The 13,827-nt window shown below is 46.3% G+C and overlaps 1 protein-coding gene across 2 annotated transcripts in view; it reads right to left on the minus strand.

Annotated features, from left to right (window-relative positions):
- Rab6b (RAB6B, member RAS oncogene family) overlaps nt 1-6,456 on the minus strand; it is a 56,435-nt gene extending 49,979 nt beyond the window's left edge. The window contains exon 1 of one of the 2 annotated variants that reach the window (XM_023560226.2): nt 6,393-6,456. In XM_023560226.2, coding sequence (XP_023415994.1) covers nt 6,393-6,441 — 49 coding nt within the window. In that variant the 5' untranslated portion in view covers nt 6,442-6,456. Of the gene's footprint in view, nt 1-5,192; nt 5,629-6,392 lie in introns of those variants that run through there. The other variant, XM_003476730.5, reaches the window with a different exon arrangement.
- Between the last annotated feature and the right edge of the window lie 7,371 nt (nt 6,457-13,827).

The following is a 13,827-nucleotide window of genomic DNA, read 5'->3' on the forward strand; positions in this document are numbered from 1 at the left end:
TTCCTTTTATGGTAAATACAGGTTAATTTTCATGGCTATGGTTTCAACAGAATCCCTCCTCCAGAGGTTTAGTGTTAGAGGCTTGGTCCTCAGTGCCATGGTGGTGTATTTAAAAGGTAGAACCTAAGCTGGACGTATGAATGCATGCCTGTAATTCCTGCTCTTTAAGAGGCCGAGGCAGCAGGATCACAAGTGACACCAGCCGGGACAACTTAGTGACTTGGCAAGACCCTGTCTTGAAATAAAATAAAATAACAGCTTGGGATGTAGCTCAGTGAAAAAGCTCTGGGTTCAACCCCTAGTTCCACCAGCACCAAACTAAATCAAACCAAACAAACAAACAAACAAACAGGCACCTAAACAGAGGTAGGACTCAGGAGATCCCTAGACCAAGTAGAGTACCTCCACAGAGGCTGATGGGACGCCGTGTCTCTGGTGTCCTGTTTTTCAATGTGACCTCTGTGACTCTACATGTACTCCCACCACTGTGATACCATCAGCTTTGAGATCCTCCCCAGAGCTGAGCTAAAGCCACCACAATGCTTTTGATTAATACTCCAGAACTGTGAACTAAAGTCTTTATAAAATTAGCCTGCCTCAGGTATTTCAGTGTAATAATGGAAGATGGATTATTTAATACATTTATTTTAGTTTGACTCTTTAAATAAATACAAAACAAAGGTTTTGAGTGTGCATCTAACATCCAAAGTCCCCCATTTCATGCTGAGAGGACAAAAAGCAAGACAGATACTGAGGCACACAACATGTTGGTGACTTTTTTCCAGATTTCCAAGGAAGTTCTGGCAGGACCAGGTCTTCCATGTCCCTTCCCACTCTGCTGGCTTAGCCAATTCCCATATTTTTTTCAAAGATACAGTGAAGAGGGGTGGGTCTTCAGGTTCCTTGAGGTGAATTCTAATTCAGGAATGAGGAAGGCTTAATGATTCAATCCTCTGAAAAAGATTCCCACGTGCTCCTGGTAGGAACCTTTGGCTTGAGAAAGCCACAGGTGCCAGGATGAAGGAATCCTATTTCAAAGTCTTCTTGACACCTTTCACTTTTAATCTACTCATGGCTGTCAGCAAATCTTACCCATTCCGGGTAATGTCATCATTTTCAAATCAAGATATTCAGTGAGCACAAATCACCCACAGACAGGAGGGTGGGGGAATGGTTAAAATGGTGATTAAGATGGTCCTCTAAAAGTGCTTAGGGTTGTCCTTGGGTGCATAATTCACTAGGGTTTCTGTACCTGAAAAGGATAATAAACATTTTAAAACCTTAAGTTAATAGAAGCAAAAAAAAAAAAAAAAAAAAAAAAAAAGATCATGGGGCAGCAGGTGAGCACTTTTTACAAAAATGCTCAAAGCTGTTCCATACTACACGGCCAGTTGGGTGTGCAATCCTGCAAGGCATGAGCAGGTCTGGGAGTTGGTGAAGAGAAGAGGGCTCCATGAGACGGAGGGTATGGCTTCAGGCAGGGCAGGACTCAGGTCATGGGTTGGGCTGCATGAGCCTTCTAGGCAGGAGCAGCAACTTACGCTCCTTCACCCTTAGGGAAAGCAAGGTGAGATCGGTAGGGCTAGCCCCTGCTCAGCGCCAGCAAGCCATACTCCTGAGCGTCACCCTTGGCCTCTTCTGCCTCCGCCACACACAGTTTCTACAGAGTGGACAGAAGAGGTTCCCTGGAGAGGCTCCTTACAACAACCCTTACCCACAGCCCAACAGAGACACACAGCCTGCTGTGAGCAGAAGCACCGTCTCTCCCTTGAAGCCTACAAATGGCCCTTACCACCTGCCCCAAGGTGGGCAGATGCCCCTGCCACCAGCTTCCTGTAGCAGCTGCTCTTGCCTCATCGCAGCTCTCCCAGGCCTCTGCTATAATTAGACCCTCAGAGGTCTGTGCCCCTCAGTGAATAGTAAGTTCCATGAGGGCAAGGACACACTCAGAGACCTATTAAATAAATAAATAAACAATAAACCAATAATGTAAGCAGGAGGAGAGAGATGGGGCGAGAGAAGAAAGACGAGTAGGTAAACAAGTAACCCAATGGTAGCTGTCCATGGGGTCACTACTGCACAACTTACAGGGGTGCCACTCCCACTGAGTGGACACCAGAATGCATAATGCAAGCAGCTGGTCAGAGGGAGAGGCCAGCCTGCTGACCTTAGCCTGGGAAAGCAGACAGTCTGCCTTGTGTGCATCAAATCTTCCTCTTGCAGCTAAACAAGTCTCAGGAAAGGAAAATGGGATGAAGCCTACATATTACAGACACATCCCTGGCCTCCCTTCCCACTCTGCACACCAAGAAAATCCCTCACCTAGGGCCTGCAGAGCCCTACCCACAATCTCATCCCAGGCTGGGCTGACACCACTGGCCAGACTGTTTTCCCTACAGCAGTCACTCTGCCCGTGGGAGGGAGGCTTTCTCACAGTCTAGAGGTCCTCTCCTCATTCAAACCAGTTCCCTAAAATCTTTGAAGGACTGATGCTTACCTGGAACTATCTGGCTTAGGGAATCTTCCCTCTGAGTCCGTGACTCCTCTTTGGAATCCAATGCCAGGCACAGGAAACAAGAGGCTGTGTCCTTCTACTCTCTTCCACTGACCCCTCTCTAGGGGACTCAGCTCAAAAGGGAAGGCCTATGCTATTCTAGAAGGTTCTTCAGAGCTCAGCAGGCCCAGTTCTCTTCTACAGAAAGGGAGGGGCCTCCAAGATCACGTAGGGAAAGGCAGGGGAGGGATGAGGACCAGACCTCAGGAGGCTGCCTCCACAGCACAGGCTGCAGAGGGTGCTCGGCATAGGACCAGCAGAGGTTCAGCTGCACAGGCAAAATGGAAGAGCTGGCAGCAGCGGCAATTCTCCCCATTCAGCAGGCTCAGGGATGCATATATCCTCTACCTAACTCTGCAAAACCTACCATAAATAACTCACCAATGACACAAGGCATTACAAGACCTACTCAGGCTCTTATGACTCTACCAGAAGGAACCAGGGTGGCCAGCAGCCAGTGTCACTAATGGAAGTGCCCCTCTTATGACATGTTCCGAGGGCCTCAAAACCCTGCTTCCCAACCTACTGGTCCAATATACCGCACCAGATCACCAAATCTTGCCATCTCAGAGCCCGCAGTCCCTCTCACAAAGGCTCCCCAATTCCTGATTCCCCAGTTCAAGGTCATCTCACTTCCCAAAGACAGGCTAGTGAAGAATAGTGACCTGGAATTTCTGCTCCTGAAGAAGGTCAACAACTCACAGTAGGCCTCCAGGCAAGGGTTCCTCCTTCCCTGGTGCTTCCCTCCCAAGAACAGGTCAAACAGGCTTGTACAAGGGGTGGGCATTTTTTTTAGGCTTCAGGCTCTGTTTCTATGGTTTTAGGTACAAGGTTTGCAGGGCTCTGTATGGGCCTTGGCCTACCAGCAGTTTCCCAAGGAGCCCAGAGGTTTCACTTAAATTCACTGGATTTTCTTCATCAAACTTTGTGTTCTTTATGGACATGTGTTTAGACTTGATATAACCAATGTTTACTGAGATCCACACGCTCTAGAGGTACATGAGGAAACAGGGAAGAGGAGGAACTGCCTTTAAGCTACCATTTTGCAGAGGCAGAAACTGAGATCCAAGAGGCCTCACATTTGGCTTAAGGCAACACGTCTCAGAATTCACCTCTAGGCTGCCTGATACCTGCATACTCCCTCCCCTAGGACTGACTCCTAAATCTCTTCTAGGCACAGGGAAATGTCAGCTCCCTGACACTAGCATCTATTACCAACGGGAAAGCAGAGTCCAAGACTCAAGGGCAGCTGGCTGAGGTGATCTTGAACCCAGATGTTCCAAACCCATTTTCCATGTCAGGGCCAAGGGGATGGACCATCTTCTAATCCCTCCTTCCAACCCTCCATCTCAGGTAAGGAGCGTCTATAGACAACAGACAGCCATGTGACCTCGGAGCCCACAAGCACACACACACACACACACACACACACACACACACACACACATCACAGCCGCACTGTAGTCTGAGCCCACCAGGCCCTCCTGTCTCCCTAGTCTTGACCCATGTAGACAAGTAAACAGCCTACTGAGCAGGACTATCTGCAGAGACAGAGCTGGAGGTCCTACCCTTAGAGAAGGTATCACTTTGTGCCCTGAAGCCCCTAGAGGATGCTCTGGAAGCCACTCCTTCCCACAGGTGTCAGAGGGGTCCCTGCTCCTCAATTTGGGCTTCCTACATGGACCAACCTCGATGTCAGGATGCTTTTCTTTGGGGAGGCATCTGGGCAGTAGAAAAGCCCTCAGTCTCCCTCTCTTGGCTCTGGCCAGTTTCCTCGGTGACCTCCCCTCCCCCAAGAAGGGCGGGGAGCTGGGCTGTGAGGGTGGGAAGAATCTGCAGCGCTGTAGCTCTCTGGAGGGTGCTGGGAAGCTGGGCAGGGCGTGTCGCCTGGGCCTTTCTCTACCCAGCACCAGGCTAGGGGCCCCTGTATCATTCAACAAATCACTTGGCATTCGGGGAACCTTCGCTGTCATCATCCACACCCTGAAAACCCAAGGAGGCTAGGACACCCGCGAAGGGCAGCAAGCCTAGAACCTTCCACCCGGTCAGACTTAAACCAGGGAAAAGGGAAGGAGTCCCGTTTTTCCGCGGCCTGCACCTGCTTTTTGGGTAAGAGACAAGTGGTGGTTTCTCGCCCGGCGACCATCTGCTCCGGCCTGCACGTGCCCTTTCTCTGGGTTCCAGGCAGGGTCCGCAGGGAACCCCTCCTGCGCAGCCGTGCAGGGGTGGTCAGACTCCGGCCCCACCTCTGTCTCCCGAGAGGGACGCAAGTCTCCAGGCCCCTACCCACCCCCGCCGGCACCCGGCCACTAATGCTGTAGCCCGCAGCCGGTGCCGCAGTGCGAGCGAGCCGCTAGCCCCGCGATCCGCCGGCCGCCGCCCTCTGCCCCGCGCTGCACCTGCGCTCCGTCCCCGCCCGAGCCCACCCTGCCCCCGCCCCGGGCGCTGCACCTCCCAGTCTGCCCTCTCCGGCCTTGGGCCCAGCCCCTCGCGGGACCACCCGGACCTCCCCACTCGCAACCCTCTCCTCCACCCAGGCACCTTGGGAAGGGCCTTTCAGGGCCCGGGTCCCACGGGGAGGGCGAATGCGCGCCTGGGAGACGGGGCGCCGAGCCGACAGATGGAGCCGGGTACTCACCGCTCTGCTCCCCCAAGAACACCAACTTGAATTTTCTCAGTGGGTTCCCAAAATCTCCCCCTGCGGACATGGTGCTGGCAGCCGGGGCCGGGAGAGGAGGAAGCAAAGGAGCAGGGAGGGGAGAAGAGGAGGGTGAGGGGAGGCGGCCGGCGGTGCGGGAGCCGGAGGGGGAAGGGCAGGCTGCGCGCGTCCCTGACTCCCCAGCTGCGTCCCGGCCCCGGCCTGCGGCTGCGTGTCCGGCGGTGGCGGCGGCGGCTGAGGAGGAGGAGGAGGAAGGCGCGGCGGAGGTTCCCGAGGGCGGCGCTGGCTGCGGAGCGAGGGGCGCGCGCTGGACGCCCGAGACGCGGCGCGGGCAGCGAGGCGCGGGCGAAGCGGGCGGAGCGGGCGCAGGGACCGCGCGCGGCGGAGGAGCGCTCTCCCGACCGCGCCGCTCGGCCCCCTCCCGCGCCTTCTCCGCCGGCGCGTGCGCTCTGCGCGCTCCCCAGCCTCTGATGTCATGCGGGGCCTGCGGCGCTGCGGGGCTGGGGTGTGTGCCCGCCCACCCCGCGCCGCACCTGGGCGCCACAGCGCCCCCTCGCCGCGCCGCCAGAGGCCCCCCGCGCGGTCTCCCGCCGCCCTGCCTCGCTGTCTTCCTCACTCTACTCTTTTTGAACCCGGAAAAATGGCACGGAATTGTCAGGGGACTTTGGCTGCTGGTCCTTTAAACCGGGAAGCCTGACCCTTCCTCCACCTCGCGCACCTCCCCCTGCCCGCGCAGAGGTCCGCGAGCCCGGAGAGGAGGGAGGCGGTCGAGGAAGAGCCGGGCTGTGCTGGGGGTGGGAAGGTTGACCAGTACCTGGCGCTGGCGGGGACGGGCGTGGGGCACGACTGTCGCCCAGCGTGGCGTCTAGCCCTCCCTCCCGCTAGGCCCAGACCCTGTGAGGGGCCACAGAGACGAGATAGGGGCGCTTACCTCAAACCAGCTGCTTATTGGGCCCGTTTTATGCTAACTCTCTCCTACCTGCACACGGCAGAGAAAGCACAGCGATGCCCTGAGTGCCAGCGCGGCTATTTCTAGTGCTCTGAGCTTTTTGACCCTCATGCTGTCAGACTGAAAAACGCCACTCCTTGCACCGACAGTTAAGGATAGCTGGACAAGGACCCGACAGAGACCTCCCATTTTGCTGTGTACTCGCCTGCACATTGCAGCACAGGCAGTACCTTGTGAGTGAATGACAGCAAAGAGTAGATGCCAGGTATTAGCAACCATTCCAGGTCAGTTCAATCCCTCAACAGCCTGGTTAAAGGAGATTTTACCAAGCTGCCTCGTCCTCTCCTGCCATCCTGTGGTCTTGTTCTGCTGTGACTCTTTCATGAATATTTAACTTGGGATTATCATCAGCAGGTCTGGACCATATTACGTATGTTACATAGAGAGTGAAAAGAGGATGCAGCCTTCATCTGCACATTTCCAGTGGGTATTTGTCACTCTCTTTGGACTTACAGGACTTGTGAAAGCTTGTTGGCACCCTGCGTCTCTCTGCTGTTGCTTATTCAACTACTGGCAGCAGGTGCCATGGAAAGCAACATGAGACTCCACCACTGACCCCTAAGACCCTAGCTCAGAGCTTAAGAGATAGTTGTTGCGTTCTCGAGGACATGTCTAGAACCCAGATCAAAACAACTGTTCCATGCTCACAATTCCCTTTGGTTTGGAGCCCCAGGGGTTTGTAGGTCATGGTCCTGGGATATCAGCTTGACTGGGAGTCACCAGCTTCAGGATTATCTTCCTGCTTTCCATCCCATCTCTGCTGTCTTACGAAAGCACTTCCAATATAGGGCTAGAGGAAGCTTGCCTTTCCTGCCTCAGGAAATGGTCCCTTCGGAGAAGGGCCAGGGAAGCCACTGGTCTAGGAATCCAACCAGGCAGTGCTCCTTTAACCCGGCCTTGTAACAACATCTGGTCCCACCTCCCCACACCCTCTCATGCTGTCCTTAGGAGGTCATGCGGCAAGACAAATAGCCAAAGGAGCCCACTCTGAGCCTAGAGCAGCATGGGGTGGAGGGACGGAGTGTGGGCACTCTAAGCATCCCTAATCAGCCAATGTGCTATCTCCACCTGGGCTGACCATGGACCAGGATGCCTTGCAGGACTCTGTCAAGATTTTTCTTGTTCAAATTTAAAAAACCAATCCAACTTCTGGGCTGGCTTGTGAGCTGGGGAAGTACCCATGTCACACGATGTGGGCATGATGTTGTGGGAATTAGAACCTCAGAGACTCCATATCTGCTCTGTCCTGTCTACCATTGCTGTGCCTCCTTATTTTGGACCTGCCTGTATCCTGCCATAGAGCACCCAGGCTTTTAGTGAGGGGTAGAAAATGTGACCACTTCGGCAACCTCACTAGAAAAAATTTCTTCCACATAACATCTTTGTATTCCATCTTTTAAAATCCTGTAAAACATTTTATGAAGTGTGTACCCCGAGGTCTGATAAAAAACAGTGTGTTTAAATTTTTAAAAATGTGTTACAGTAAAAGACACATTGCCATTAATCCCCTCCAAAGTACCTCCTCTCATTTCTAACAGGTTTGTCCCATTGTTCTCACTTTGTAAGCACTTCTGGAAACCTCCTTTTGTGGGTGTCTTTAGCTACTCTGTCCTAGCTGCTACAGTGTCCTGAAGCAATTTAAAAGGTTTACTTTGCATAGTCATTATAGCTTTGGGGAAGAACCAGAAGTCTCACTGTGCCAGGTGCCGTGAATTAGGTGAGTGAGGGCACACTGTCCTGTTTGAGGAGCCTGTCTTTCTGTTAGATGGTGCTCAGCAGCGGCATTGACCATAATTTTCTTCACACCCTATAAAGTCATTCATGAAAGAGGGCTTCCAGACTGCTTCAGAAAGTGGTAGGCATGACAGGATAAGTGTTTTCAAAGTGAGGAGAAGCATTTTGAGAGGGATTATTCTGAAACATTCACCATTCACTATATTATTTTGAGCGATCTGTGCACACATACAGAAATTATTAAAAAAAAAAACTACCTCATTGTGACTGCCTATTTGTTCTCCATCCAGCTGGAAAAATTACAATATTCCTGAGCCACACCCCCAATTTTTCTTCTTCTTCCTTTCTCCCCAACTTGTATATCCAGCATCCTGACTTTTCTTTGAGTTTTGAAACATTTGGATGTGTACTTTAGTAATGTGCTTTCTTTTGAATGTTTTAAATTTTATGTAAAGTATCAAGCTATATTTTCTGTTCTACGACTTGTACTTTTCATCACATTATGTTCCTGAGATTCTTCTGTTAACACATATAACAGCAATTCCTTCCTTTCCACTTGCTTAGTACAGTATTTCACTGTCTGCCCCAATTCCTAAAATTATTTTCAATAAAGTGTCCAGGTTTTTAAGTGAAATAATTTTAGATCCACATAGAGGTGGCAAAAAGTAGTCCAGGAATTTTCTGTACATCACTCCCCTGCTGCCCCATGGAAACATCTTATGTAACCACAGTACATTAGCAAAACCAGGCAGTTAACATTAGAAAAGCTACTCAGCTTTATTTTTGCTATTAGAGTACCACTACTATGTGCATCCTTTTTTCCTAAGATCTATACCCAGGAAATAAATCATGGAATAGAATCAAGTGTTCATGAGAAACAGTTTTCTAAAGATAGTAGCCATCTACATCTCCACTGGTTTTTCATTTTGTTCATGATGATCTTAGGTATTCTTTGTCTTTTGCTATTTATATACATAATTTGTTAAAGCTCAGCTTTTTATTTTGAGATTATAGTAGATTCGCCAACAGTTGTAAGAAATAAAACCTACCCTGTGTGTCCTTCATCTGGTTTTCCCTAACTGTAATATCTTGCAAGACCACATATAATGGAGTTAAATAGCATAACCTGGTATCAAAACAGTCAAGGCAACAGAACATTTTCACCGCCACAAGGAACCTGTCTATTCCCCCTCTTATAGCTACACTCACTTTCCGCCCACCCCAACCCACCCCTTCTAACCTATGCCAGCCACTAATCCTTGATTCATTTACACAGACTTGTCATCTCCAGAGTTTCAGTGAATTACACAGCAAGTGATCTTTTGGAGTTGACTTTCCTCACACAGCATAGTTTAATGGAGATCCATTAAACTACTCTTTGTATCACTAGTTCATTCCCTTTTACAGCAGTAAAAGTAGTGTTCCATTGTATGAATGAAGCAATTTGTTTAATCATCCCCCTATGGAGAACATCTGGATTACTTTCAGTTTGGGACCATTGCAAATAAAGCTGCTATAAACCTTCACATATAGATTTTTATGTGAACATGAATATTTATTTCTCGAGGATAATGTTGAGTCATACACATGCTTGTTTGTTTTGTAAAGAAATTCACAAACTTTCCCAGAGTGGCTCTTCCACTTTATGCTCTATCCAGAAAGAAACATATGGGTGATCAGTCTCTCCCAACCCTCACCAGAATTTGGTGATATTGTAATTTATGTTTTAAGCCATCCTGGGAGATACATAATATATGTTATTGAAATTTTAATCTACATTTCTCTAATGGTTAACAATGTTTAAAATCTTTTCATGTGCTTATTTGCCATCTTTATAGCCTTAGGTGAAATGTTTGTTCTTATCTTTTGTCTATTTTTAACTGGATTTTTGGTTGGTTTTGAGTATTGAGTATAGTTTATGTTCTGGATACTACTCTTCTGTCAACTATATGATTTGCAAATATTTTCTCCCACCTTGCAGCTGTCTTTTCAGCTGCCTAGCAAGGTATTTTGCAGAGTAAAAGCTTTCTATTCCAATGAAGCCCAACTTTACTATTTTTTCCTCTTACGATATGTTGATGTCTAAAAATTCACTATTAAACTCCAAGTCCCAAAGATTTTCTCCTATGTTTTTCTAAAGATTTTAAAAAATAGTCTTATATTTTTACAAATGTCCATGGGCCATTTTGAGTTAATTTTTTGTGAGTTGCAAAACTCTAGTTGTAGGACATTTTTCCTCTAGAAAAGTCCAGATGGCCAGGTGCTGCAGCAGCATTTGTTGGAAAGGCTGCATTTCTCTATTGAATTACTCTTCTACCTTTATCAAAGTCTTTTGGAATAGTGATGGAAGTCCAGACTTCCAAATGGTCTCTGCTAACACTGTAGGTGGGAGACCCCATAGAAATGAAATTCCTGGCTCTGAAACCCCTCCACCCTAACCAACGAGTGGAAGACTGTATGGTCCAAATGTGTTCCCTCAGAGTCATTTGTTAGAAATATAATCTCCAAATTCATGTTAATAGCATAAAGAAGTGGGACTGGTGGGGGATTATTAAATTATAAGGGGTCTGTCTTCATGAACAGGTTAATCTGTTGTGAATTAATGGATCAAAGGGTAATTGAGGGGACTGGGTTCATTTGAATAGTGAGCTCTCTGTCAAACTTGCTCTGCCTTGCCACATGACACCTTTTACCACATCATGGTGCAGCAAGAGAGTTATTACTTGATGTCAACGCCATGATATTGGACTTACAAGCTTCCAGAACTCTGAGCTAAATAAATCTCAGATATCTTGTGGTTGATACAGAAAACTAAGGGGTATCTTGGTGTGGACTGGTAATAGAAGTCTCTGTACCTTCCACTTGGATTTTGCTGGCATAGATAAATAACTGTGACACAGATTAATTATTCTGTGATGCGTGGCTTTACTGGAGAAGTTACTGACTAAAGGTTTTCTGTATTGCTAAATTACCCCTTTCCTGGTCCTTCTATTAGAGATCAATCTTTCCCTGGGCTTCTATTTTTGCCTGTGCTTGTGGACATCTTTTGGATTCTGGGTTCTTTAACTCCAAATCCCACGTATATGAAATACAAGGAAAACTCAAGTATCCATGTTGTCTCTTGGATCCCTCAGCCCCTTTATTTAATCCACTTTTCAGAGTTTTTTTGTGTTTGTTTTATATACAATATCCAGAGTAGTATGCAGTTGTATTTAGCATTAGGACTAGGAAAAAGTACGTATATTTCATCTTTCTATGTACATATTTTAATATAAACTTACATTGAAATACACATGCACAAAACCAGATCACAAATGAATCACTAATTGACACTATCATGTGACAGCCACTGTGCTTTATCGACAAATGTATCACTTGGGGACTTTAAGAGTGATCCTATCCATGTAACCAGCACCGAGACTATTGAGACAATCAGTATAATCAGTACTGTAGAAGTCCCCATCATGGCCCTCTTAGTCATTACCCTGTGCTTCTCACAATAGGAACAGGCACTCAGATATATCAGCCCGTATTGACATTTACATAAGTTGTCAATCAATATGTATTCTTTTGCATCTAGCCCTTTCCCTTAGTATTGAGTTTGTTAGAGTCATTCATGACATTGCATATAGTATTAGTTGGTTTCTTTTCATTGATGTAATATTCTCTTGTATGAATCTTTCATAGTTCATTTATTTACCTCACTATAGAAGGTATTTCAGTTGTCTACTATGTGTAGTTATTACAAATATTGCTGTTACCAAAAATTTTGTCCATCTTTTTTGGAGTGAATGTGTGTACTTATTTTCCTATGTAAATATCTAAGTGTGGAGCTGAGAATCATAGAGTGTATTTTTAGATTTGGTAGACACTTACAGCTTTCCAAAGTGGTCATACAGCACACTAGTGGCCTGTGAGAGACAGTTCTGGCATTGTAGGCCTGGTAACACTTGCTGCTTATTCCTCTTTTAATTCTGGTAGATTTATGGTGCTGCCACACCGCAGTTGTAATTAGTATGTTCCTCATGAGAAACGGTGTTGGGCACCTTTTATTGTGTATTTATTATACATTTAGGTAGCGTCATAATGAAGTATCTGTCCATGTGTTTTCCCCCCTTTTAAATCAAATTTTCTGGCATTTCTTATTGATTTGTAGAAATATATTCTGTATCCTGGTATCTTGTTATTTGTGTGTGTTATAAATATATTGTCAGCCTGTGGACTGCTTTCTTACTTCCTCAATGATATATTTCAATGAGCAGAATGTCTTATTTTGTACTAGTGTGCATTATTTATAGAGAATAATGGGCTTTATTTTGGCATATGTGTATATGCATGTAGCATACTTTACTGCCCTTTGGCCCTTCCCTTTTCTCTCCCTCTCTGATTCCTTTCTTTTTCTTTAAGTCTCCCTTCTCCATGTCATCCAGTCTCCATGTCATCTTCCCCTCCCAAGACTCCACATATGAGAGAAAACTATGATATTTGTCATTCTGAGTATGGCCTATTTTGTTTAATGCAATGTTATTTTCAATCCCTTTTCTTACAAATGGCATTATTTCATTCTTCTTAACAGCTGATTAACATTCCATAGTGTATATACACCATTCTCTATTCAGTTGATGAGCATGTAGGGTGTTTCCATTGTTTAGCTATTGTGAATTGTACCACAATACACATGGGTAGACAGTATCTGTATATTGTGTTGACTTTAATTATTTTTAGATATATATGGAAGAGTGGTATAGCTGGATCAATTGGTGGCTCTATTTTTTTTAGGACTCTTCTTACTTACTTTTGTATGGCTGTACTAATTTACATTCCCATCAACAATGTATGAAGGTTTGTGTTTCCTTACATCCTTGCCAGCATTTATCATTTTTTTGTATTCTTGATGATAACCATTCTGAATGGAGTAAGACAGAGTAATTTCTGTATAATTTGTGCATTCTCTCAATGATTATCATGCTGATTTTTCTTTCATATATTTATTGATCACTTGTAATCCTTTTGAAAGGTGCCTGTTCAGTTTATTTGCCCATTTATGATTGAATTATTTGTTATTTTGGTATTAATTTTTTGAGCTCTTATTATAGTCTGTATATTAATCCTCTGTTGGATGAATAGCTGGCAAAGACTTTCTACCCTCTTTAGGCTGTCTCTTTAATCTGTTATTGTTTCCTTTGCTATACAGGAGTCTTTTAATTTGATGGAATCCTATTTGCTGACGCGTGCTATTATTTCCTGAGCTATTAGTCCTAGTCAGGAAGTCTTTGCCAGTGCCTGTGGTTGCAAGTGTTTCCTTTGGACTGTCTTACAGCAGTTTCAAAGTTTCTGTTTTTGTATCTAGATGTTTGATCCATTTTGAATTGGTTTTAGTATAGGATAAGAGATCAAGATCTAGTTTCAATCTTCTGCAAGTAAATATTCAGTTTTTCCAGCACCATATTTTTGTTGTTTAGTGTGTGTATTTTTTTTGTACTGGGAAATCGAACTCACGACCTTGCCCTTGCCCAGCAGGCACTTGTGCCGCTGAACTAAATCCCCGGCCCTTGGTGTGTGTATTTTTGAGATAGAGTTTCACTATGCAGTTCAGGCTGGACTTGAACTAACTCACTTTGTAGCCTAGGGTGGCCTCAAATTCACAGCGATCCTCCTGCTTCAGCCTCCTGAGTGCTGGGGTTACAGCCATGAGCCACCATGCCCGGCTCCCAGGACCACCATTAAAGAGGTTGTGTTTTCTCCACTGCATGTCTTAGGCACACTTATCAAGAATCAAGTGGTTGTATTCGTGTGGGTTTGTTTCTGTGTCCTCTATTCTGTTCCATTGGTCTATACATCTATTTTTATGCCAGTACTATATTGTTTTTG

The sequence above is a fragment of the Cavia porcellus genome, unplaced genomic scaffold (assembly GCF_034190915.1).
Source record: "Cavia porcellus strain 051 isolate PalLab524CR breed Dunkin Hartley unplaced genomic scaffold, mCavPor4.1 scaffold_5, whole genome shotgun sequence".
NCBI classification, from domain to species: domain Eukaryota; kingdom Metazoa; phylum Chordata; class Mammalia; order Rodentia; family Caviidae; genus Cavia; species Cavia porcellus.